The 25,764-nt window shown below is 37.2% G+C and overlaps 1 protein-coding gene across 1 annotated transcript in view; it reads left to right on the forward strand.

Moving 5' to 3' along the window:
* The window catches only part of itga9 (integrin, alpha 9), a 97,606-nt gene that overhangs the window by 54,041 nt on the left and 17,801 nt on the right, over nt 1-25,764 (forward strand). Inside the window, exons 16-21 of the mRNA XM_084093988.1 lie at nt 10,607-10,759; nt 12,602-12,678; nt 13,523-13,670; nt 23,388-23,474; nt 23,581-23,660; nt 24,701-24,790. Of these exons, the coding sequence (XP_083950114.1) occupies nt 10,607-10,759; nt 12,602-12,678; nt 13,523-13,670; nt 23,388-23,474; nt 23,581-23,660; nt 24,701-24,790 (635 nt within the window). The remainder of the gene's footprint in view (nt 1-10,606; nt 10,760-12,601; nt 12,679-13,522; nt 13,671-23,387; nt 23,475-23,580; nt 23,661-24,700; nt 24,791-25,764) is intronic.

A 25,764-nucleotide genomic window follows, 5' to 3' on the forward strand; every position in this document is an offset into this window, starting at 1 on the left:
AAGACTTCTAATCCCAGAATGCATTGCAACAACAAACCAAAATTGTGTTATGCATTTTATATGTGTGTATGCATTTTGTATATTCAATCAGGATGCTAGTTAGCAAAGCTGCTTACACTTGGTTTTGGGACACAGCAAATGGGTAACAAAAATTGCAGCAAGCAGACACATATTGTGAAACGAGGCGACGCTTTCTCTTGAACTCTTGTTCACTACCATTTGGTATAAAGTGTCGTTTATGGGTAAAGGTTGAAGTGAAAGATATAGGTAATTTTTTAGATGCAACTGAATAAATGCTCAGAAGAGATGTGACATTGCTGGTGTGAAATTTAGCATTTTGTCACTTTTGCATTATATAAATCTTCATATATTACTATTAGGGAAAGCGACTCTGTTGTCTGTTTATTTTGCCATCCCATCTCAGTGTTGTTTAACTAAAACTAGTAAAAAAATGTTTTTGTCACTCGAAATGAAGCAGAAAAAATATACATAAATATTAGATGAACATTTTTAACAAAAAAAAAAAGGTAAACGAAAAGGAGAAATGCTATTTGAAATAATTGATATAATTAAGTTGAAGATTAAGTTAAAAAATAGCAAACTAAAACTGAAAAAAGCTAAATAGAAATTATAAAAAATAATGCAAATTATTAAAACCCATCAAATTGACTAAAAAATTAAACAATTACTAAGGAACATTATTCAGAATTACAAAGGAAAGCTGAAAATATAACAATAAAAGCTCATTCCAAATGCTATAATAATAACACTTTGACCATCTATGCTTATTTATATATCTAGAAGCATTGTTCTGACTATCAGAACAGACCTGTGACCCATTTATGGGTTGTTGTGACACACCAGTTGTGAACCACTGAACTAAAGCTCATCATGTCTCTCTCCACTCAGTTTAATTATGATCTGTTTGACATCAGAAGGCTTTCTTTTCTTTGGCTCATTTTGCAGCTGTTGGAGAGCTGCTAGTTTGATTTGTTTATGAAATAAGGCATTTCTGTACATGGACTAACACTTCAGGAATGAGTGTCTGTGATTTATCATGGGTTTTAGTTGAGCTCGTGGACTTTGGAGAGAGATCTGAGAAATATCTTCACGCTCAGGCTTTGCTCGGTTCATGACCGGCTTTTAATGCAGGAATCAAATGCAGATTCACCTGCTCAGCTCCAGAGAACTTGTTCTGGCCATATATTAATCTTTCATGTTAATTTGTAGTTTTCCACAGACTAAGTGATCTATCCTGAACTTATGCAACCGAAGGTGGAGCACAATTGGTGTTGTAAACGTCTAAATCTGTTTGATCTGACACTCTAATAAGTTAATCTCATTTGCAAACACATGCAGCACATAAACATGGTTATTTCAGGTGGCATGGGTTGTGTACTTCTCCACAGTTATTAATGTTCATGCACTGAATTGCTTTTTAATTGGTTCCATGTGGGATGTTGTTGTCTTGAACAATGTCTGTCAGGGACTATATTACTATGGGATTTGACGTTGTTGTACTATAGCTCACATTGTTGAAGTATCCAGCGGGAGGATCATGTTCAGATGGGTCATGTGAGTATGAATGAAATACTATAGGAGGGCTTTTATACAGGAAGTACTTCAGGTTTCACTCATTCATCACTTGCAAGAAATAAAATGGCTGTGGAAAATTTAGGTTACGTGATGACCTTGGGTTTTAGCGTAAATAACAGCATTGGTAAATAAAAATAATGATTTATTTTTTATTTTTTTTATATTAGTTGTGTGCATGTGCAAAACTATCATGTTGCTAGGGTGTTATAATGGAGTTGCTATGTTCTCAGTGGTTTTTAATGCATTATTAATGCTTTAAACAAATAATGTGGGATAGATTGCATGCTGAAGTTTAATAGCTTTTCAAGTATGAGCAATATAAATAGTGATGTTTTTTTATACATCTTCGGAATTGAAGTGCATGAATTGCTGAAGTTTATATTTTTAGCGTAACTCTAAATACATGTCATGCACGCATCTGGCCTTAAAAGGGAATCCTAGAGCAGAGCGTAAATTAATAGCAGGAACTGTGAGTTTAGCTCCGAGGGTCTTGATCTCGATAAAGCCCCGGTTTGTGCACTGTGTGCATGTATTTAATAACTCTTGGAACGATCTGGTGGAAGCCACGTGAGTGCGGGCAGCTCAGATCCCCTCAGCCAATCACGATCGCCGCTGCTCAGATGACATCATCCCTTCTGTCTTCCCTGAAGAACAGAAAGAAGTTGAGTTCAGCCGCCCTGCTTATCTTAAAGATTAACTGACAAGTTTTATGTGTCAAAGCCTCTGGTTCTGCAACTCTTCTCATGTTGGCACATAACTGAAGAACTTAGGCAATTAAATACAAATTACATTCTTAAGAGCATTGCATGATATCAGCCTCCAGGTTTCTGCCCACAGATTTGAAGTGTGTCAAAGTTTGTCAGGGGAAAAAAAAAGGGTTTTACAGAAAACCTGAAAAATGGAAAACAATCTTTAAAACAAGAACTTTACTTTAGAAGTAAAACTGCTTAATCAACAGTGAAAGTAAAGACATTTATAATGTTATTTATAATGTTTCTATTTCAAATAAATGCTGTTCTTTTGAACTTTCATCAAAAAATCCTGATAAAATGTGTCACAGTTTCCACAAAAATATGAAGCAGCACGACTAATTTCAACATTGATAATAATCATAAATCATTTCTTGAGAAGCAAATCATCATATTAGAATGATTTCTGAAGGATCATGTGACACTGAAGACTGGAGTAATGATGCTGAAAATACAGCTTTGATCACAGGAATAAATTACATTTTCAAATATATTCACACAGAAAACATTTTACAATATTACAGTTTTTACTGTATTTTTGATCCAATACATGCAGCCTTAAGGCCCTTTCACACCGGATGCGTAACGAAAAAGCGAAACGAAAAAGCAAATAGTTCGTGTGCGAATAGTTCGCGTCAAAACCATTCACATCAACCGCGACGCGAATTTGCGACGTCTGTGATGTTCAGAGCTTCAACATTCCAAAACTTTCGCGCCGACAGCTGAGAAAACATGGACATCATCATCATCCAGTGAAGACGAGCTTTTCATTTTCTTTAAAAGACAGAAAAGAAGGTTTTGGGTGCACCCAATCTTACAGAACAGAGAGTCTGAAGGGGAGTATGCTAATGTGCACAGTTTTTTTTGCGTCTTCAACTAAACACAGTGCGTTTTTTAATGTCACTACACATTACATTTAACACACGAAGTAAGTTACTGTAAAATCATTCGACTAGAAACTGTAGATATCACACAAAGAATGTATAGTATACTAAAAGCAGCCCTAAATAGTCTCACTACATTTTGTTACATGTTCAAAGTAAACACGGTCTCTGTCTCTATCTTTGACGATAGAAGTGTTAGCTTTCTATCCCAAATGTAGTTTAGCCTGCTAGCCTACACAGCACAGGACTATACAACGACTAAAACTATCACACAACACACTCACAGTCGTGATAACCGAGTTGGCAATGCTACGCCACACATTGTCTTTCAAATCGTTGTCCTTGTAGTATGTGATTGGCTGAAGCCTTTTCTGTCGCCGCAAAAGTAAAAACAAATCGGCATCGAAGCGATAAAAATAAAAGTCGTTTTTTCGCCGCAGCACATTCGCGTTCGGTGTGGAAGCGCTCATTACACATCTGTAATGAGCGCTTCCATAGCTCATAGCTCATTACTGATCAAAAAATAAAACCATCGCGCGAATTATTCGTGCGTCAAAATCGCGTCCAGTGTGAAAGGGCCTTTAGTGAGCAGAAGAGACTTCTTTCATTGACATTAAACTTTAATCTTCTCGACCCCAAACTTTCGAACTTTAGTGTATATCTTGCCATCATGTGTTATTTATTTTTTACTCAAGACAAGTTTTTTAACTTATAATAACAACGTATAATAGCCTCAATAGTGAGACTCCTAATGCATTTTATTTAGAACAAGACTAAGATTGACCACTTTTTTTTTTTCTGATGATCATCAAGATGTCTTTGTGTGAAACTCTAAACAAGCTCTTCACAAGCTCTGATCATTCACTCAGCACTATTTTTCACCACTGTCTCCATGTTTAAAAGCGTGAGGTCAGACTCAATGATCCTCAGATGAGAGATTATATCTCTGGTGAGTTTGGGAATGGACGGCATCCAACCCTGCATACAGTAAATTAGACACTGTATTTCCTGCACTCGCGACTATAGAGGTTTTTTAATCATACTTTCCTACAAGAGTGCTGAATGACAGCGTCAGATTACGTTCAGTAACACATAACCTACAAACACAGCCTCCTGAGTCCATCATGCTTGTTTGGTAAGACCTTACAAAAAGTACCATGTTTTAGACACTGTTATGACAATCAGTATGTGCTATGGTATGTATCAAATGGTTGAATGGTTATATAACCAATGTATATCAAAACACCACTAATTACTTGCAGCTCCCCCAAATAATTACCCATTATGCACATGATGTTTATTACATTGGTGCTTGGTTTGGCAAGATGACAGCACGTACAGATGCAGCATTCATTATTCATACTAGTTTTCAGTAGTGTTGTATGATTACTAATATAAATGCACAGTAACATGAACACTTTAGCCTAAAATGTGAACTTTCTAGTTCTGAAAGTTTCGTTTTATTACTGTCATTAAAAAAGGCTATTATGACTTGCAAATCCGCCTGTGGGAAGCCATTCTGTAGTGCCGTCTCTTTCCGTGAAAGCCTTTACTGTGCCAAATGGGAACAATGTAAGGAAACAGATGACACTTCAGCCGTTTGTCTTGTACAATGAAGCCCTGTGGCGACTGACTGACCTGCTTGGCTCAAGTCTGTCAGTGTGTGTGAGCGGCAGTTGTAAGGAACAGTTGTTTGGGTTCCTTCAGATACCACCCACCCAATTAAAAGCATGAGGTCGGTCCTGAGGCCTGCTTTCTTCTGCTCTATAAATACATACCGTTTATGATGGAGTTCGGGGGGCTGGGAAAGGAAGAAGCAGAAGGCAAACGGGAACATTAATAATGATGATAAAAGCCTGGGTCAAGGCTCAGATTTGACCTCTACTACTTCCTAATGTGCAGGAGGTGCTTGTTCCTGTTGTGTCTCCTGTATATGGTTTTCCGGTTTGCAGTGACAACTTTTTTCAAAACAGCCCTTAAAGGGATACTTCACCGATTAGCATTAAGCTTTGTATCAGTAGAAACCCGGTAGTATTTTCGAATGACTGTGCTTCCCTCCCTCATGTCTCCCTGAGACGAGAGATTTCTGTATTGTGTGTCTGGAAAAAAACCTCAGATGACGCAAAAATCGTCATTTAGCGTCATCAGAGGCTCTTTTGTCCAGAGGCGAGAGACTCCAGCCAATAGGAGGAGCTCGTTCCGCATGTCTTCAACCCGCCCATAGGGGGATCTCACGATAAAACGCCGTCAGAGCCCGTCTACGGAGAGCCTGCCCACTCCCTATTAAGTCCTATTGTACCGAATTTTGGTTGTAGTTCCACCAGAGTTCCACTGGGGGCGATCGCCCATGAGTGCAGAATGAATGGGAGTCAATGGGGCTATACGGCTAAATTTGTCTCTTTCACCCGATTGCCCTTGAGAAATCTCAGATTTGATTGTAGGTTTTGCAAGTTCAACATGGGTTATAGGTCGAAAGTTGAATGAACGAGTACTTAAGTCCTTTTGATTTCTTACAGGTTGAGTTGTTGTTGCCCATAACACGCTAGCATTCTGCTAATGAACGCTGATTGGTCAGTGAAGGACTGATTACGACCAGAGATACCGCTTGATGGCATCGTGGCATCCGAAGCGGGACCAGAAACAAACAAAACAAAAACTCTTCTAGCACGTGTGTTTACCTGTGTCAGCTGTGTTGTCGATGCCTCGAGTGAAAAGAAAGTGCAGAGCGCGAAAGCACCAAAGTGACTGAAGGATTGCCGTAAAGCAGTATCTCTGGTCGTACGATGTGTATGACGTCATTGACACTTTAAAATACTTTTTAAAGCAAATAAGTGACTCAAAAAATCTAACACCCAGCAATGTGTAATTTCTTTGCATCTCCTTTCGAATACAACATTCAAATTACTACACAAAAAATTATATCCTGAGAAAAGTGGATTTTGATGTGTATAGCGCCATAGACCTCCATTCACTCTGCACTCGTCCTGTGAGCGCCCTCATGTGGAATCAGAGTGGAACTGCAACCAGTTCAAAAGCCGGAAGTGTACTGAGAGTGAAACTTCTCGCCTTATTAGACATTCTCTGACGCCGTCTTTTCAGTGTCGAGTTGACTAGTAGCGATACTGCCCTCTGTAACCGGTAGGCGTGGCTTGGGCGTGTCCTCGTAGGGCAGCAAAGCAAGTGCATTCTGGGAGTTGTTGTCTTTCATCCACACGAGCCAAAAATACATTTTCTGGCTTTTCTCAGTCTAGAAGGCACCAACTTCTAAAATAATTTCACATTTCTATTACATAAAAGACCCAATTTACATACACATTCATCTTTCCAGCGGTGAAATATCCCTTTAAGCAGCCTACAAGTGTCAAAATTGTAATTTGAGTTAGGTGCACATGAATGGCAATAACGACAGAGATGCAAATATATATTATATATACGTTGCATCTATAATATTATAGTTATATATTAACTATATTGTCTACTTGGACCAACCTGACCAACAAGCCTTTTATTCATTTTATTCATTATTGGTCCACTTCAGACATTCTTCTAACTATAAGTAACTTTGCAGCTACATGTCAGCTAGCAGTCATTAGAGTATTAGTAGACTGTAGTCAACTGTTAGTAGACTGTTAGGTTAGGGTTAGTAGAATAAGTTGACGTAGTTGCTTGTAGTTAGTGTTTGCAGATAGTCTACAAATACTCCAATGACTGCTAAGTGACGTAGTTGCAAAGTTACTTATAAGCACAATAATATACTTTTGTTTTGCTTTATTGTTGATTTCTTAATTGTGATTGAAATGAATGTTTGGCAAATGTTTGTGTAGCCTTTACCTGTTTAGGTTGATAGGAGCTGAGCTTACATGAACATTGCCCACAAGCGTCACTAAAATCAGGGATCAATCCAAGTGAGGTGATCAGTCCAGATTGTTGGACAGTTTGAAAATAAAGTACTCCGCTTACAGTAGACATCGCTATTGGACTGGTGATTATATTTTACTATGGCATGTTTATTGTTGTAAATGAAGTTGGTACACACTTTCGTATTGGAGAACAAGAGGTCATTCGTGCTCTCAATTCACATGTGTCCCAATGAAAGTGGCACATAGACTGTTGGTGAAGCCTGAACGCCTGGTCTTTACTGCTCCCCTGAGTCGGGGTCATTGGTCGGACAGGTCATAAGGCCCATTTGATACATACTGCTTTAATCCCATCTGGGACCTGAGGAGAGCACCAGCTCTTTACACAACACTGAGCTTTATGTTGTGCATTTTACGACTCGAGCGTATTACTGTAACAAAACCCTCTCTCTCTGGACGCCAAAGGCACATGAGAAGCCCTCAGCTGATGAACCAGGGCTCCGGTGATTAATGGGTAATTAGGGTTTATCACACAAGCTTTGATTCTACAGATATTTTGGTTAATACACCTAAAGCACAAAGCATTTTTTATTTATTTTTTGTCAGTAACAGCATCTTACTGTAGTTTTTTTATATATACTTATTTTATTAGCTTTTTATTTTTGTATTTTCAGTTTTCATTTTAATAACACCTTTAGTAAGGTCTGTAGCATGAGATTTATGATGATTATTATTATTGCTTATATCAAAGAAAGGCAAAAAAAGCCAAAATGTTCTTAAAGGACCCGTTCACCCAAAAAATATATTTCTGTTATCATTTACTCCTTTTGTCATTCCAAACTTGTATGACTTTTTTTCTTTTGTGGAAAACCAATGAACATATTATACATGGAAACACTGTAAAAAATTTTTTTAAATTAAATTAATAAATTAAAAAAATTAATAAATTAAAACTAATATATTCATTTTTTTTTAACTTGTAAATAAAATAAAGATTATTGGAGTACATTTTTACAAGAAAATATTATTTCAGTCTTTCAAATATTACTTAAGTTCATGTTTAATTAAATGTGTTTCTTTCTATATCTTTATAATTAATTTGTGAAATTGACTAGCTTTTTCTGAGTGAAAAATAGTTTCTACACCAAATATGTTTTAGTGTATTTGTTTTTTGTTTGTTTGTTGATTTTTTTTTTTATTATTACTTTGTAAATGTCACTGTTTTTATCTCCTTTTTCCTCTCGGATGGAACAGCCTGAAAAACTTTATGTGCATTAATTTATTAATATATTTATTTCCAATTTTGAGCTACAAAATAATACGTGACACATTTATGGTGTGTGTTTTATTGGTAAATTCTTAAGTGTTATTGAAATGAAAGCTTGGCAAACATACAGAATGACATGCAGGCTTGAAATGGGTGAGTGAATGATCACAGTGTTTTCATATTTGTGTGAACTATTTTAATTCAAATATTGTCTTAATTCTGTCATCTATAATGAACACATACGCCCCATTTGGTGGTGTAAATAAGTCTAGTGGAGGCTAAAAGCTGTCCGGTCCGCCACCACTCCTCTCTTTCCTGCAGTAACTCTATCAGCATGTGAAGGTGCGGGTCGGCTGGACACCAGGACAGGATGTGCACTATCTATTTTATCATGATGTGTTAAAACATCGGTCTGATTCAGCGCCGCTGAGGAAGAGGATGGGTGGGTGGACAAGCAGAAAGCATGTGATAAATCTCTCGGGACGAAAGAAAGAGAAGGGGTGCTTAGTTGGCACTCTTCTATCATGTTGGTACAGATGAAAGCCAATGCGGTGCCAATCGTCAGGGGATCAGAGAGAAGAGGGCACAGGAGAGGTCTACTTTTCCCATGTCCCTCCCTCTTTAGTGTCCTATAACAAGGATGTCGAGGTTTGATCCTGTTCAGTCTTTCGTCCGACTGTTTCCAAGTCGTGTGCCAAAGGAAACACTCCTCGGGCTGCGGCTCATATTGCCAAAATAAGGGAAGATGAAGTGTGTTGGGGCAGGGCAGTGCCAGCTTTTTCCAAATGTTCATCCGATAGCTTTTGGTGGCTCTTTAAAGGCACATAGTACTTGACTGAGCCAACAAGAGCTTTGCAAAGAGCTTCGGCTATAAAGCTTTTCACCGCAAATACAATTTTAGCCCGTGCAAAGCCAGTTACACGGCCACCAATTGGGTGAGCTACTTGTCATATGGGCCATTCATCTAAACTTTTATTAGTCTGTGCTTTTATTTTGAAACATTAGTGGATGTGATGCGCTGTCGGGAAAGGAAAAGTGGGATTGTTGTTTCAGTATCAGGAATAACTAGATTTTATTTGTACTTTTTGTGTGTTTGTGGCACATTTCAGGGTTAACTAAAACATAAAAGCATTTTCATAACTTATTTTATTTAAAGGTCCCGTTCTTCGTGATCCCATGTTTCAAACTTTAGTTAGTGTGTAATGTTGTTGTTAGAGTATAAATAATATCTGTAAAATTATAAAGCTCAAAGTTCAATGCCAAGCGAGATATTTTATTTAACAGAAGTCGCCTACATCGAACGGCCCGTTTGGACTACATCCCTCTACTTCCTTCTTTAATGACGTCAGTAGAACAGTTTTTTGACTAACCTCCGCCCACAGGAATGCTCCCTCAACTCTACCGAAATTCGTTTATGTACTTGCGCACTTCTTATAACTTACTGTGTTTACTCAGCTCTTACGGTGATTTTCTGAAGTAAAACTGACGCTTCATCTTTTGTGTGATGTACAATAAACTTTATTAAACTCATCAGTATATGTTTGATCATCATTCAGACAGCAGACTTGTAGGCTATTAATAAATAATGGATACATACAAGCAGATGACAAATACGTTATAATAACCGTAATTAAACTACTAAACTATACCTGTTCCATCTCTATACAGCACTCTGACTCTGTAGGCATTATTGTCCGACTCGAAATGAACACCGTCACTGAGAGTTTCTGATATTATCATCATTCCGTGAGATGATATTGTCCTGAGAGACTGAGCGCGAGCTCATGAAGCTCCGCCCCCTGGGTCGTCCAGCAGCAGCTTATTTGCATTTAAAGGGCACACACTAAAACAGCGCGTTTTTCTGAGCCCCAAAAAATGACAATTTAAACATGCTGTAAAAAATGATCTACTGGGTATTTTGAGCTGAAACTTCACATACACACTCTGGGGACATCAGAGACTTATTTTACATCTTGTGAAAAGGGGCATAATACGGGACCTTTAAGCTAGTTGCCAAGGATACAGGATTTTATTTTAAGTACTAAAATAAAAAATATAAAGACATTTTAAAAAGCAATAAAACTAATAAAAATGACAAACACAAAGAATTAGAATGAAAACTAAAATGGAATAAATTTACAAAAACTTGAATAGTAAATCAATGATACTGACACATTTCAGCTTATAAAGATTTGAAGTTTTTCTTATTGTTGTTTATATGTCACATTTTCCCATGTTTGTGCTTTTCACCAGAGAGAAGTGAAGGATGTGTTCGCCGCCATCGTGTTTGAGGCAGCGTACAGTTTAGGAAAGCACATCGTGGATGGATATCAGGACCGTGACCTTCCCTCTCTGACTCCTATTCTACGCTGGAAAAAAGGAGAGAAGATCGCCGCTAAGAACGAGGTTTGTATTCGTCAGCTTTCTCTGCACCTGAAGAATCAATTTTAAACAGGATAGCACCAGAAATGAAGATAACCTTTAGGAATTAATGTCGGATAGCCAACTGCACCTTCGGCGACCCGAGTTTGATTTAAAAACTGCCATATAGATATTTTTTGTATTATTTCAGAATTTGGCAGCAGGTATATTAGGCTGTTGTCACTTTAAGACTTGACACACGGATACAATAAACGGCTCAAGGTCCTTTGCTCTTTCCCTCTCTCAGCCTCATGCTTTCCAGTCTGATCTGATATCCTATCCAATCGATTTCAATTCAATTTTTTTTAAAATAAAGCCATGAAAGGCCAGAAATAACTTGCCTAACTTAACCTAACTAACAAAAAAAAGACCATAATGCACAAATATATATTTAATGCATTATTATTCTTTTTTTAAATTACATTTAGTATAATTATTTTAACTCTTTCCCCACCATTGATGGAATTTTCCAGTTTTCACTGTTATACGGTAGGGGGCGCTATTACTCATCTTCTGAAAGAGTACTGGATCTCCTGATCAAAACACAGACGAAGAAGAAGCAGAAACAAGCGATAGAAGCATCGACAAACATCAAACAGCATATAAATCAAAACTGTCTAATGTTACTGAATGAAATATCAATCCAGGACGAGGTACAGGACTGTGAAACTTTAGGGGTGTTGATGGACTCGATTTACATCTGTGTTTTGATCATCATTCTGAATCCGATCCAGGCATGCATGGTCTTTGACAAAAACACATTTTTCTCAGCTTTTTGCTCAAAATGTTGCCTTTTTTATGAAACTCACGCACATTCAAGTGTTGATAAAGAAAGAATACATGAAGCTAGAATAAACTGTTATAAATTGCATGTTCAGATATTCATACAACAAAATAATGTGGGGGCCATGAAAGTTTTGTGAAAATTATCAAAAATGCTGGCAGTGGCTGGCAACTTTTTTCAAAAATGCTGGTGGGTAAAAGGTAAATAGTACAGTGCAGTAGAGAAGAGTGGAGTATTTTTTTAATATGAGTAAAAACTACTATAGTTTTTAATACAAGTAAAGAATAATATAAGAACATGATCTTCCACAAGCACTGATAAATCATGCACAAAAACACTACACGTGTGTTCAGAAAGTAAAATATCACATCAAATCAAATATGTTCTGATTTCCTGTGATTTTGAATGTTTATAAAAACATATCACACCTGGTAAGAACACTTATAAACCCTTATATATTGCTCGTTTTAACATTTTAACAATGATTTGATATAGTAGATTATTCTAATTTACTCTGAGACTGTTACTCACCTCGTACACATTTGCCATTGGCATCATCCAGCAGCTCAGAATGCCAGAAATTACAATGCATATGTAAATGTGGTTTTAGTTAGCACTCAATAATGGCTGTTGACTCTTTGTGAATGGAATGTGGAAGATTGATGAATTTATTTGCCAACAGCCCACTTCATATCCAACCCTCCGGTTAGTCGACATGCTTTTCCCTGTGAGCTCGAGGAAACACGGCGCTGGCATCTTTCAGCGCGGCAGGAATCCATTATGATGGAATCTGAGGCCATTAGTAACTGTGTCCACCAGTTTGTCTGTAGCGCTAAAGCAAAGGTGTTGATGTCAAAATCTGTCCTGCACGAACACACGGCACTTTCTTCTTTATTACGCTTGAAACCGCCACTCATACTAAAGCTTTTCAGGCCATCGTGAAGTCTTGCACAACAGCACCCTCTAGTATTTGCTTCCCAACTCGGGTTATACTGACAGTTTAAGTTGTGTAAACATCCTGTGCTCTGTTTGACTCTTCACAGACGTGGTTTGAGAAGAACTGTCTGTCAGACGACTGTGCCGCTGACCTGAGGCTTCATGGGAAACTGCTGCTTTCTGGGTAAAGCCCCTGGTCTCCTCTCCAGGTTCTGCGCAGCGGCTCGTTTCAGTTCATTGACGTCATTAGGGTTGAGTCGCTGTGGGTGTGGACACACGCTTGGCTCTCACCGGCCCATGACGTCATTCATTAGATCGTCTTTAGGAAGTCCTAGTCTGGTTCTGAATGATCTGGTTTCTCTGTAGTTTCCTTAAACGCTGAACCTTCACTGTTTAAAGAGCAGATGGGGATTCACTACTTACAGTATGTATTAGAGCTAGTAATTGAAAACATATTTTACTGTAATGACTACAAAACAGGCATTCATGTTCTATGCTCTATGTATTTGTATGAGGAAAATGAAGTCTATTTTAGGACCTATTTTGATTTTTTTTTTACATTTCAATATTTTCATTATTCAAATTCATTCAAATATTTAAAATTTTTTATTATTAGTGCACTATAAAAACTGATTTTGTTGGTTTAACTTTTAAAAAGTAAGTATTTTAAGTAATAGTAATTTTGGTTGCACTTTATTTTTTAGGTGCCTTTGTTACGCTGTAATTATAAAGTAACGCTGTATTATTAAGTAACTGCATGTACTTATTATAGGATTAGGATCAGAGTTTGGTTTGGTTTAGGGTTAGTTGCATGTAATTATGCATCATTTATAGTTATTACTATTAGTTAGTAACTATGTGTAACGTATATAACAATGACAATGTAAAATAAAGTGTTACCGTATTTTTTTGTTATTTAAACCATCAAAATATAGAAATACAGTGATATATATGACCCAGAAATATTTTAACAGGTTGAGATTTTCCTTGTCCCACTTGTTTTCTCTTTTGTTTCTCTCATTTCTCAGGCGTTACATCAGTTCTCATCTGGCTCTTGGTGGAGTGAAAAATGTGTCATTAAATTTAACCATCTCTAATGCTGGAGATGACGCCTATGACACCAACATCTACTTGAACTTCTCCAGAGAGGTTCACTACATCAACTTCTTACAAAGAGTAAGTCTGAGATATTACCGTTAGTTTCTCTAAACCAGACTTTTGACTGATGACTTGCAGTCTTGTCCAGTTTGCAGCTTATTCTTACCAAGAACTGACTGACATGTAAAGTGACACACTATTGATAACATGACATACAGGCAGGGCTTGACATTCACAGCAGTGGAGTGTAACACAGTCACACCTACTAGCCACTTTGACGGGTTTAAATTTATACATAATATAGCCTATACATTTTTCACTTGTAGTCTTATAAAAAAGGCATCTGAAATAATAAACTAAGTGCGATGTAGTTGTCAAAAATATAGATTTTTTGATACTAAAATATCTGAAAAGCTTCCAGTACTCATTTTCCGCAGAATAGATACATGATACCAGCAGCTCTTTCTCTCTCTCTCATCTTTCCAACAGCGATTGACACAAACCCGCCTCTCCTCACTCACTCGATTCATTTGCTCCGGATTAATATTGTTGGTGTTACAGGGCTTGAATTTCGCTGTGGGATTGCACATAATTTTACTCATTATCAAGTTTTGTGCCAAACACCCAAAGTTTGCGCACATAAAGCTCCCTCTCAGAACTAAATTGAGTTATTTTTCGCTGCTTATTGCGCTTAAACAGTCAAATGCACACATATTAATGTCAAAATGCCGATATTGGCAAGTATTCATGTAAACACAGTCAGTTATGTCTTAAGTGAACATAACAGTTGGGAAAAAAAACGCATGTGTAACAGTATAATGGATCAGTGCGTCAGCTCTTAAAGTGACAGTAGCCTAATAAACCTGCTGCCAAATTATAAGACAATATTAATAAATATCTATATGGCAGTTTTTCCCCATGGTAATTTCCCCACGATGTCAAAATTGTGGCCAGGGAAAACCACTAGCCAGAGAATATCAAAGTTAATGTCAAAACCTGCTTCAAACTAAATTCCCCAATGTTTTTCAAAGATTGATTGCTAAGAACTTATCCAGTAAGTAGTTCCTCAGGACTAGTACCTTCAGATGCGTTCATTATAGCAGCCTGATAAACACCAATTTGTTTCCCAGTGGAGTTATAAAAACCTCCTGAAGATTGTGTAAAGCCAGCCAGTTAGACAGAAGGTTGAAGTTTGCAGAGCTCTTGTCACTCTTGTTTGTAACACGCACCAGACGGCTCATGGGTGTGCCATGAACTAGGTGCCAAATACTGACAAATAGATTAAATGGAAAATGTGACCAGTTTGAATCTTCTTTATAAGGAAATGTGGTCATCATATCCATGATTTAAAGGGACACAATGGAAAAAATAGTGTAGAACATGTCGAGATATGCGTTCAGTCGGCAGAGGAAGTTGAGGAAACAGGAGGAAGTCCACAGTTACCGATGATCGCACTTGCAGCTGGTCAGTCTATCGTTATCTCAGGCTTCTAGAACACCAGGGACGTGCACAGGAATTTTGAGGGGCAGTTGCTCTGACCTGAAAAAAGGGCGCACCCCCCCCTAATAAGTGTCTTTATTAAAATATATATACACAAAGAAGTAAAACACTGAAATACAGCACTCAATCACTTTAACTACTAGGCTACTAATAATAACACAGATTTTTTCAATAATAATGCCACTGACGATTCTGGTTATCGATCCGATCCTTTAACGATTCTTCTTGATAGCACTGTGTGGAAAAATGTAGTCATATGCTTTTCAAAAAAACAAGTGGTTTGTTTTATTTATTTTAAAGCTTAAGCTTGAGTAAGCAAACTGTAGGCTACTTTTTATGTAAAGTATGTAATAAATAGAACCTTATTGTAAAGTGTTACTGATTAGTTATACACCGATTCAGACTGTTGGAAAGATCAGTTGTTTTAACCATTCATTAAAATTAACCGGTTCAAAGGAGTCATTAGTTCGCAAATTGGACGTGTCATGTGCGTTGTGTGATTATTCCAGCGTTAGGACATGGACACATCCAAGATTTGTGTCAACACAGAAAACATTTCATCACTGGATAGTTTTTTTCGTTTAATTAAAGTGTTGTTTTATGTCAGCTGAATGTCCGGAACGCTTTTCAGAGAAGATAATGCAACTTATTTAGCACAATTCACACCCAGCCCAGCGGTAATTCAGGAAAAAAAAATCTCAGAATGCTCCACATGAAACTTTTGGTGTTCCGACCTTTTACCACAGTGTCGATTTATTTTGATTAATATGTGCGAGGGAGAGAGAGCAACACAGCGCTTAGTTTGGAGACGGTGAAGTCTTGTTTACACTTTCGCCTGGCTCCGAAGAGAGAGAGTGTGCGCGCGCGCGACCGGCTCTCTCTCTCTCTGCTCGTTCTTTCAGTTAAACATGCGCTGTCACAAGCGCAGCAGTTCATCTACATTACTCACTGATCAAATAAGACTTTGGCGGGACAAAAATTCACTTTGGCGGGCGCTAAAACAAGTTCAATGCAGGAAAATTCATGCGTGAATTTAGTACATGACCATGCACTCGCACAAATGCGACCACATACAATTTTTAACTCGCACATTCTCAAAAAATGGTCGCAGTCTGGAACCCTGATGATGATCGTTCGTTTGTTATACATCACAAACTCACCTTTTCCGACAACGTTGAGTCGTCTCACCCGACAACCGCGACAATCTAGGGCCGCTCATGCAGGCTCAGCGCAGGTGCCGGTCGCGTGCAGCGCTGCAGCCAAGTAAACAGAGTTTGCCCTTCCCCTACTGACTTTCACTTTCGGTGCCCGAATGGAAGTGAATGAGGCTTTGCGATTATTATTTTTTATCTATGCCTACGTGAAATTCTGCATCCATTGTACTTTTTATTTATTTATTTTTTCCCCCCTCGGAAGGGCAACGTGAGTCGAGAAGGGCATATGGGCAGTTGCCCGGGCAACCTGAGCAACCCCCCTGTGCACGTCCCTGTAGAACACGTCTCTCACACTGAAATCTCTGTTACAGCTCCCTCAGTGTCTGCTTCCTCTGCTGAAAAGCTTTCTGTGCTTATCAGAAGCATGAGCAAGAACATTTCCTCCTTTAGTTTGACAATAATGGAGAAACTCTTTAAGATTGCTAAACGGACCTCTGTGATCTTCTTGGCACTTTAATGGTTGTTCTCTAATTTTAAGGGATAATTTTATATTTGGACATGTGTTTCCTAATTGTGACCTTTTCTAGATTTACTGATTTTTTTTTTAAACAACTTTATTGATTAAAAAAAAAAAAAATACTGAAGATACGAGAATGGACTATCAATAACTGCGACAGAAATACTACTACTTAAAAGGATAGTACACCCAAAAATAAATGTTCTGGCATTATTTACTCACCCTCATGTCGTTCCAAACCAGGATGATTTTCTTAAAAATAAAAATAAAAATTTAAATAAATACATTTAGTTACACTTTATTTAACTTTATTTTACAGTGTCCTTGTTACATATGTTACACGTACTTGACATAGTAATAACAGTAAATTATGGATAATTACATGCAACTAACCCTCAACCAAATCCTAATCCTACCCTAACCCTATAGTAAGTACATGTAGTTTCTTAATATTACTCACTATTTAAATATATAATTACACTGTAACAATGACACCTTAAAATACAGTGTAACCCTTTATCTTAAGGTGACGTAGTTACACATTACTAGGGTTTAGGATTAGTTACTTGTAATTATGCATAATTTACAGTTATTACTATAGTAAGTACATGTAGTAACGTGTAACTACATCACCTTAAAATAAAGGGTTACCATAAATCTATATAAAAAATAATGCATATTCAATGTTTATTTGCCCTTTTTGAAGTTTGATGGTATCCGTCTTCATTCGCTTTCAATGCATGGAAAAGGGCAGCATGAACACTCAACAAAACATCTCATTTTATGTTCCACAGAAGATAAAAAGTATTACTGGTTTGGAAAGTTATAAATTATGACATCATTTTTATTTTCAGGTGAAGAATTCCAAACAATTTATGTTTGGTCTAGACTTATCGGATTTAGTAGTTTGACCATCATTTGTTTTCTTCTCCTTCCGCGTTCCAAAATCCTTCTAAATGAATTTGTTTGTTTTTGAAGTGCTCAGATTTCACTCTATAAATCCTTGTGTTTTGACAGAGATGAAGCGCTTAACATTGTTTTACAGTCTTAAATTTCATTTTGATCATTTTTTTGCGGTGCTTCCTCCCTCTTCTGAGAGTAATTGGTCATGACTGTTGAATAGGATGCTTGCAGGGGTCCAGGTGGAAGTGTATTTTGAGAAGACAGTGGCCGTACTTTGTTTGCTGTTCTAGTACTGTACGCTCAGCAGGAGCCGTCTAATTACCAACGCCGTGAGAAGTCGTCTGTGTTGATGTGACCCGTCTTCACTCGGTGGAGGTCAGGCCAGAATGTCTCCCTCAGGCCAGTTCAGCTTTCCATCATGCCGAGTGTGAACTTGCGCTCGCCTCTTGTTTTATAGTAGGTCCTGTTGGCCCTGTGTTTGTCTTGCAACCCACACCATCTGCAGCAGTGAATTGGTTTCAGAAGCTCCATCGCCTCATTCAGGTGGCCCCGGGGCCCCTCTTGAGAAGAAACACACTCACTGTAATTAGATAAACGGTGGATTGTCCTTTTATTAGATTGTGGCAGGTGAAGCAAAGACCTTCAAATTGGTGTCTCGGAAACAATTCGATTTATTTTAGAGTTACTGAAGCGCTAAATGACGAGGCCGAGAGAGAGACAGTGAAACAATCTGGCTGGATATAAGGTTTATTTTAGAGAGACTCTGCCAATACATACATCATTTGAGATTTGTTAATGTTTCAGTTTAATAACAAACAAACCAGAGAGTGGTGACTTAATAAAAACACCTCGTTCCTTCCTGTACGCCATGGTGGAATACAATTACTGAAACAGTAGTGACAAAACACTGGACAGATTTAGAGAAGTGGCATTTCTTTGAGAAAAAGGATATAGTACAAGCACATAAAAATATTTAATATAATTTAAATCCAATTTTTTTTTAAATAAAATTATATAAAATGAACAATAAATAATAATGAATAATAATCAATATATGTGTATATATGTTGATACAATCAATAAATTGTATCACAATCAATAAATTGATACAAGCATAAATAATGATATAATAAAATGAACAATAGATACAATTTTGAAAATTTGACTGTGCCACTTTGTGCTTGTGAAACACTTGTGGAACATGTTCATGTACACTATTGTTAAAAAGTTGGGAGTTAGTGAGATTTTATTAAGAAATTAATACTTTTATTAAGCGAGGATGCATTAAATTAATCAAAGTTGAGAGTAAAGACATTAATAATGTTACAAAGATTCCTATTTCAAATAATTGCTGTTATTTTGAACTTTCTATCCATCAAAGAATCCTGAAAAAAAGTATCACAAATGTTTTCAATATTGATACTAATGATAAATGTTTCTTGAGCAGCAAATCATCATATTAGAATGATTTCTGAAGGATCACGTGACACTGAAGACTGGAGTAATGATGCTGAAAATACAGCTTTGATCACAGGAATGTATTAGCATACATTTTAATATATATAAACTGTTATTTTTTACATTATATTTCTGTTTTTGCTGTATTTTTGATCAAATAAATGTCGGTGAGCAGAAATCATACAGACCTCGACAATCCCTGCATGAGAATCTACTGAAATAAAGCCAGAGATAAACTTGCAAAATAAAATAATAGGATAAAACGACAAACATTTTATGTCACATGATCCGCAGGGCCCTGCTCATGCCCACCAGATACTGTCCCAGGTGGCTGATGGGTAAACGCGTGCACTTCCCTGCTGCCCGCTCTTCTCCGTAGGACCACTAACTGTTTGTTTGGCGAAATAGAGGTCCTTATTGAACTCGAGTTGTCCTGGGGTTTTCCTGTTAGTGCTTTAGAGGACGTTGTGTCAGAGAGTTGCTTATTTAAGTCGACTTGATGAAGACAAAGAGTACGTCTTCTTAATGAGACCAAACTGCAGAAAAAGTGCTGAGCAAGAGGGAGACGACTGTATAAATAATGTTGAACGATTCTTGCCACATATCGTGCGTGAGGGATCTTATACCACTTATGTTCAAGGGTCATTATGTAAATAAAAAGGGGGACAGAACATTATCCATCTATATATAACATTGTAGCATTTTGAGTCTGATATATTAATGTAATCAGGTCACCTTTAAAGTCCTATCTGGCTTAGATGTCTAACAATTCCAATAGGTTTTGATAAACTAAACATGATCATTTCTGGGCACAAATGGAGACTGTGTAGATATTTGTGTGGAAAAATATTAGTGAACACAGAACAAATTTTATGATGTTCAGGCCAGGGTTAAGAATGCATTGCTATCATATCTTTTCAAGATTCACCCAACAAGATTCAATGTTGGGGTCCGTAAGACTTAGTAATATTTTTGAAAGAAGTCTCTTCTGCTCACCAAGGCTGCATTTATTTTATCAAAAATACTGTAAAAACAGTAATATTGTGAAATATTATTGCAATTTAAAATTGCTTTTTTTTTTTTTTTTTGAATATATTTGAAAATTTAATTTATTCCTGTGATCAAAGCTGAATTTTCAGCATCATTACTCCAGTCTTCAGTGTCACATGATCCTTCAGAAATCATTCAAGAAACATTTCTCATTATTATCAATGTTGAAAACAGTTGTGCCGCTTATTTTTGTGGAAACTTTTTTCAAGATTCTTTGATGAAATGAAAGTTCAAAAGAATAAAATTCATCTGAAATATAAATCTTTTGTACAATATAAATGTCTTTTCTGTCATTTTTGATCAATTTAATGCATCCTTGCTGAATAAAAGTATTCTTTTTTTATTGTATGACTCCCAACTTTTGAATGGTAGTGTACATCAGATACATTTGAATATATGTGCCTAATAATATTTTGGGAAACTAGAGTAGCTGAACTACAGACATAAAAATGTAAAAATGCTTGATCTGGTGCGGATATGGACCACAGACCGCAAATTGAGCACCACTGAATGCTCTTGAGCTCAGAAATGATTAACAGGCCACATTTAGTCCGCGGGCCGCCAGTTGAGGTGCCCTGCTGTGCATTAGCAATACTCAAATCTGCATGGGGAAACCAGGGTGTTCGTGTAAACGCTCCAAACCAGTGCAAAACGTGAGGCCAAAGCCTCAAACTCTTCCCCAGAGAGCCTAAGTGCATAAAAAATGAGTTTTGCAAACAGTCCTAGGCTTTCCTGCACCCCCCTCATCTAATTTTGACTTATTTATTGATGTATTTTCTCCGGCAGCAGTTCTTGTTATTGCTGCAACCTCGCTAAGAATAGCTCCAGTATAAACTCAAGAATGGGGAACACGTGCAAGACCTCACGTGGAACTGAAGATCCCAGAGTTAAGCGCTCGTTCTCTGCATTGTTCCAGCAGCGTGAGGGCCGTCTGGTTGATCAGCGGCCCTGACGTATTTTACCTTCTCGGCTCTGTAAAATGACAGCTTCGTGAACTCTCGCTGTAGGAACGCTCACCCCTCACAGAGTCCAATCTCTGCTGTTTACTCAAACCAGCCGGTGCTCTCTGCTGTGTTTAGAAGAAGCTCTCGACTCTCACTGACGATTGTCCCTGTTCTCCTAGTGAGAGTACAGTTATTTATGGGTTAGTCAAGTCAAGTTAAAAAATTGTATATAGCCCTGCCTTTATACAATACAGATTGTTTCAAAGAATCTTCATGTTAATAATAATTTCATAATAAATGTAAAATTCATCTGTTGTGAAACCCAATCAAATTCAGCTATAAAGCAGCTCCACAGAAGACAACTGTCATTATTATTAAGTTCAATTCAGTTCAGTGATGATTTAATTCAGTTCAATAACAGTGTTAATGTTGCAAAGTTCATCAGTTATGAAATGAGTACATGTTTTATCTGTGAACCAGCTCTGCAGAACACAATAGTGTGATTATTCAGCTCAAGTCCGTTCAGTGTTAATTCATTTCAGTTCAATAAGTCGATGTTGCAAAGTTAGTGTTATTATTGAGCTCAGTTCAGTTCACATTTTGTTCTCTTCCGATAGTCAGTGCAGTTAAATCACTGATATTACTGAATATATACTCTTTTAAACCACAAAAATTTAGTGCATACATTTATTTCCTGGTGTTTTATATTATTTTTATTGTACCTTAAGTTAACCATGCATATGTTATACTGTCCCAAGACTGACTTCTGACTGCCGAATGCCTTGTGCACAATATCCATCTCGTGGCATGTTCATTTCACAACACTCTTCCAGTGTCCGCATTTGCGAGACACATTTCGACTGGTTGTAGATGCTGCAAAAAATGTTAAACTTAGTGCCGTACTAAAGGCCCTCATTACTAAAGATTTTAAGAACTCTATAAAAACTCCATAGTAACCATCTGTGACAACTACCAACCACCTAGTAACACCATAGCAACTGCATAGCAACCACCCACAACACCCTAGCTGCGTATACCATTTGCTAAAAATAAAATACTTTTATAAAAGATCATTTGTTCCATTGGTGGTGACTGTTTTGAAGGAACATGCCGACTTTTTGGGACTTTAGCTTATTCACCGTATCACCCAGAGTTAGATAAGTCCATACACACCCTTCTCACCTCCGTGCGTGCCGTAACTCTGTCTGACGCACCCACCGCTAGCCTAGCTTAGCACAAAGACTGGAGGTAAATGGCTCCAGCTAGCATTCTGCTCCCAATAAGTGACAAAATAACGCCAACATTTTCCTATTTACATGTTGTGATTTGTATTCTCAGGTGCTGCGAACAAATCACTCTGCCCAAGTAGCAGTGCTTCGCCTTCTGAGAATATAGTTCCCAGTATGTATACGGTTAGAAGATGGCTGAGTCTCATGTGACCTTGTTATTTGAACACGCTGTGACTATACAAATCACAACATGTAAATAGGAAAATGTTGGTGTTATTTTGTCTCTTATTGGGAGCAGTATGCTAGCTGGAGCCGTTTACCTCCAGTCTTTGTGCTAAGCTAGGCTAGCGGTGGATGCGTCAGACAGAGTTACGGCACGCACAGAGATGAGAAGGGGGATATGTGTGGATTTATCTAACTCTGGGGCATACTGTGAATAAGCTAAAGTCCCAAAAAGTCGGCGTGTTCCTTCAAATCAAATTTTCTAATTGAGGTAGTTACTATAGGAGTATGAACGTGTGTATACATATTGTATTCATTTGTTTTAATCATGTATGCCCCATGTGTTTTATTATATGGTATACAATGTGGTTGTACAGTGTTGTCTGATGTATCTGTTTCTTATGCCAGTGTTAAAGATGAATTTCTGTCTAGTAAATCTGAACAGACAAACAAACAGAGCAAAACAGAAATTGCAAGAGCTAAACATAAAAATTCTTCTTTTTTTCCCCTCCAACTGTCTTTATGCAGACCTAAATTGGAGATCTAAACATAATTGTAAATCATATTGAATCCAGCTTGCAAGAGTTTATTTTACTCAATGGTAATCCATTTGTATGCCTTCTGAATGTTTGCCTGGGATGCGAATCAGTGATTTCTTGTGTTTTTTTGTGGATGATTTTTAAGGCATGCTTTGTAGGACGGCACTGCGGTTGCTGAGACTTTCTGCTGGGGTCCGTACCAATTAGTACAGCGTTTGAAGGGTTTGACTGGTTATTCTCACTGTCATTTGGTGTTTTCTCTGTCTGTTTCGGCTCCAGGAAGAGAAGGGCATTTCCTGTATGCTGGTAGAGCTGGACTTCCTCAAGTGCAGCGTTGGATTTCCTTTCATGAGGGCACAAACCAAGGTAGTATGACAGGAGCTTCAGTTTAACAGCTTAGTGATTTACTTAGTGATCTTGTTAATTATAGAGCAATTCCATTTAACCTTGTAGTTTTAACCTTTTTTTCCAGTACCATCTATCTGTGCTTTTTGACACGAGTCATCTATCTGGTGAAAATGAGACACTGCTGTTTTTAGTACACGCTAGAAGGTGAGCTTTGAACGGATTTAATGAACCCCAACCCCCTTAAAAGTTCATGGTTTATTTCTATGATTAAAATACACATGGTTCACATCATCAGTCCACATTAGTAAATGGTATGATGTTTATTTTTTAAACAACTAGATAGATTAGACATTTGGACTTTTCCCTATTTGGCTCATTTGTGAGAAATTAAGTGGTTTTGCTTGATATTGAAGTCGTGATATGAATCTAATGCTGGCCAGATGTGTTTTCTTTGCTCAGAGATGTGCATTACACACTTAAGTGGTAAAGACTAGCACTTTGTGAGGCAAATAAAACTCTCATAATGCATATTTGGCCATCTTACACTGTAAACTTAATCAATTACACTGTATATAACCATATAACCACTGTATATGGTCAGTACCAATACTACCGTTTAACGTTTGGAATCTGTAAGAATTTTTCTATGTTTTTGAAAGAAACAAAATACAGTAATATTTTAAAAGTATTTTTGAATATATGTTAAAATATAATTTATTCCTGTGATCAAAGCTGAATTTTGCCTTCAGTGTCACATGATCCTTCAGAAATCATTCTAATATGATGCTCAAGAAACATTTCTTATTAGGATCAATATTGAAAATAGTTGTGCTGCTTCATATTTTCTTTTGGAAACCTTGATACATTTTTTCAGGATTCACATATGAATAAAAAGTTGAAAAGAACAGCATTTATTTGAAAAAGAAATCTTTTGTAACATTATAAATGTCTTTACTGTCACTTTTGATCATCCTTGTTGAATAAAAGACAAAAAAATCGTACTTACCCCAAACTAAACTACTGAATATATGAGCAATATCACACTTGTAGTCATGCGATATGGCTCTATATCAGCACGGCTGTGATTCGTTCAATGAAGCGATTCAGCGCTCCTTAATTTCTAGTTCTAAAGTGACAAATTTGAATTAGTAGGCAAGGCAAGTCAACTTGAGATTTGAATCTGTGTAATTTAATAATTCAAATGTAACCGTCTTTGTTCAATATTATTGTTCTTTCTTTCTTAGTGCCAATCCAGAACATAATAGCACACTTCATGATAACACACTGGAGTTGTCCATACCGCTGGTACATGAGGTGGACACAGCAATCACTGGGTAAGATTTAAAGTAAAAGTTTACTTGCTTATTTATTCACCCTCATGTTGTTCAAAACCTGTATGACTCTCTTTCCTCTGTGGATTGTCAAAAAAACCTAAAATACCTAAAATTAAGTCTATAAGACTAAATATTGTACACCATATTCTGAAGCTAGATGATAACTCTGAAGAACTGCCCTAAAATATACGCACTTTCATTGAATGCATAAAACCAGATTGAGATTTCTTCACAACATCTCCTTTGGTGTTTTGTGGGGGGAAAAAATCAATTCAAACATGCTTTTAACATGAAAGTACATAATATAAGAGTTTTCTTTTCATTGTTTTTGGTAGCCTATTCTTGTAAGAGCTTTGTAGTCGATCACACTGCCAGACATCAGATAACACCAGAGACATATGTGGTCCGCTCAGTGTTTAGTTCTTATGTGCACATTTCTTTTTTGGCTCCTGTTTCTTTGCACCGCTGGAGTATTTCAAAGTTAAAGGCTCACAGACACTTGTTTCACAGAGATGAATGATGCTTAAATATACAACATGTTCTTCAGCCAGATGTACAGCCTGATAATGTGAACGTCCTCCCTGTAATGTTTTAGATGAGCGCGCCAGAGACTACACTTTAATATATAAACACAAACCCCAGAGGTTCGACGTAAAACCAGATCAAAGTCTGTTTTGTGTAATTTAGCAGGTTAACTTCATGCAATAGGACAAACCTATGCAATACTCTTTTTGCATGGAGTATTTTCCAGGTGTTTGAACTATAAAAGCAATGCAATGTTTTACTAAAATTAAGCAATTCTGACAGCAGCACACTTGCATTATATTATAGATCAAAGCTACCATCACATTAATCACATTAAAGGGCTCCTATTATGCTTTTTTGCATGTCCATCTTTCTTTAGTGTGTAAAGGTACCCAGACTCTCTTTTAATCATTCTTGGGGATTTTAACAAAGCAAATCTCTCCCGTGAA

The sequence above is a fragment of the Abramis brama genome (assembly GCF_963993115.1).
Source record: "Abramis brama genome assembly, chromosome: 19".
NCBI lineage: Eukaryota > Metazoa > Chordata > Actinopteri > Cypriniformes > Leuciscidae > Abramis > Abramis brama.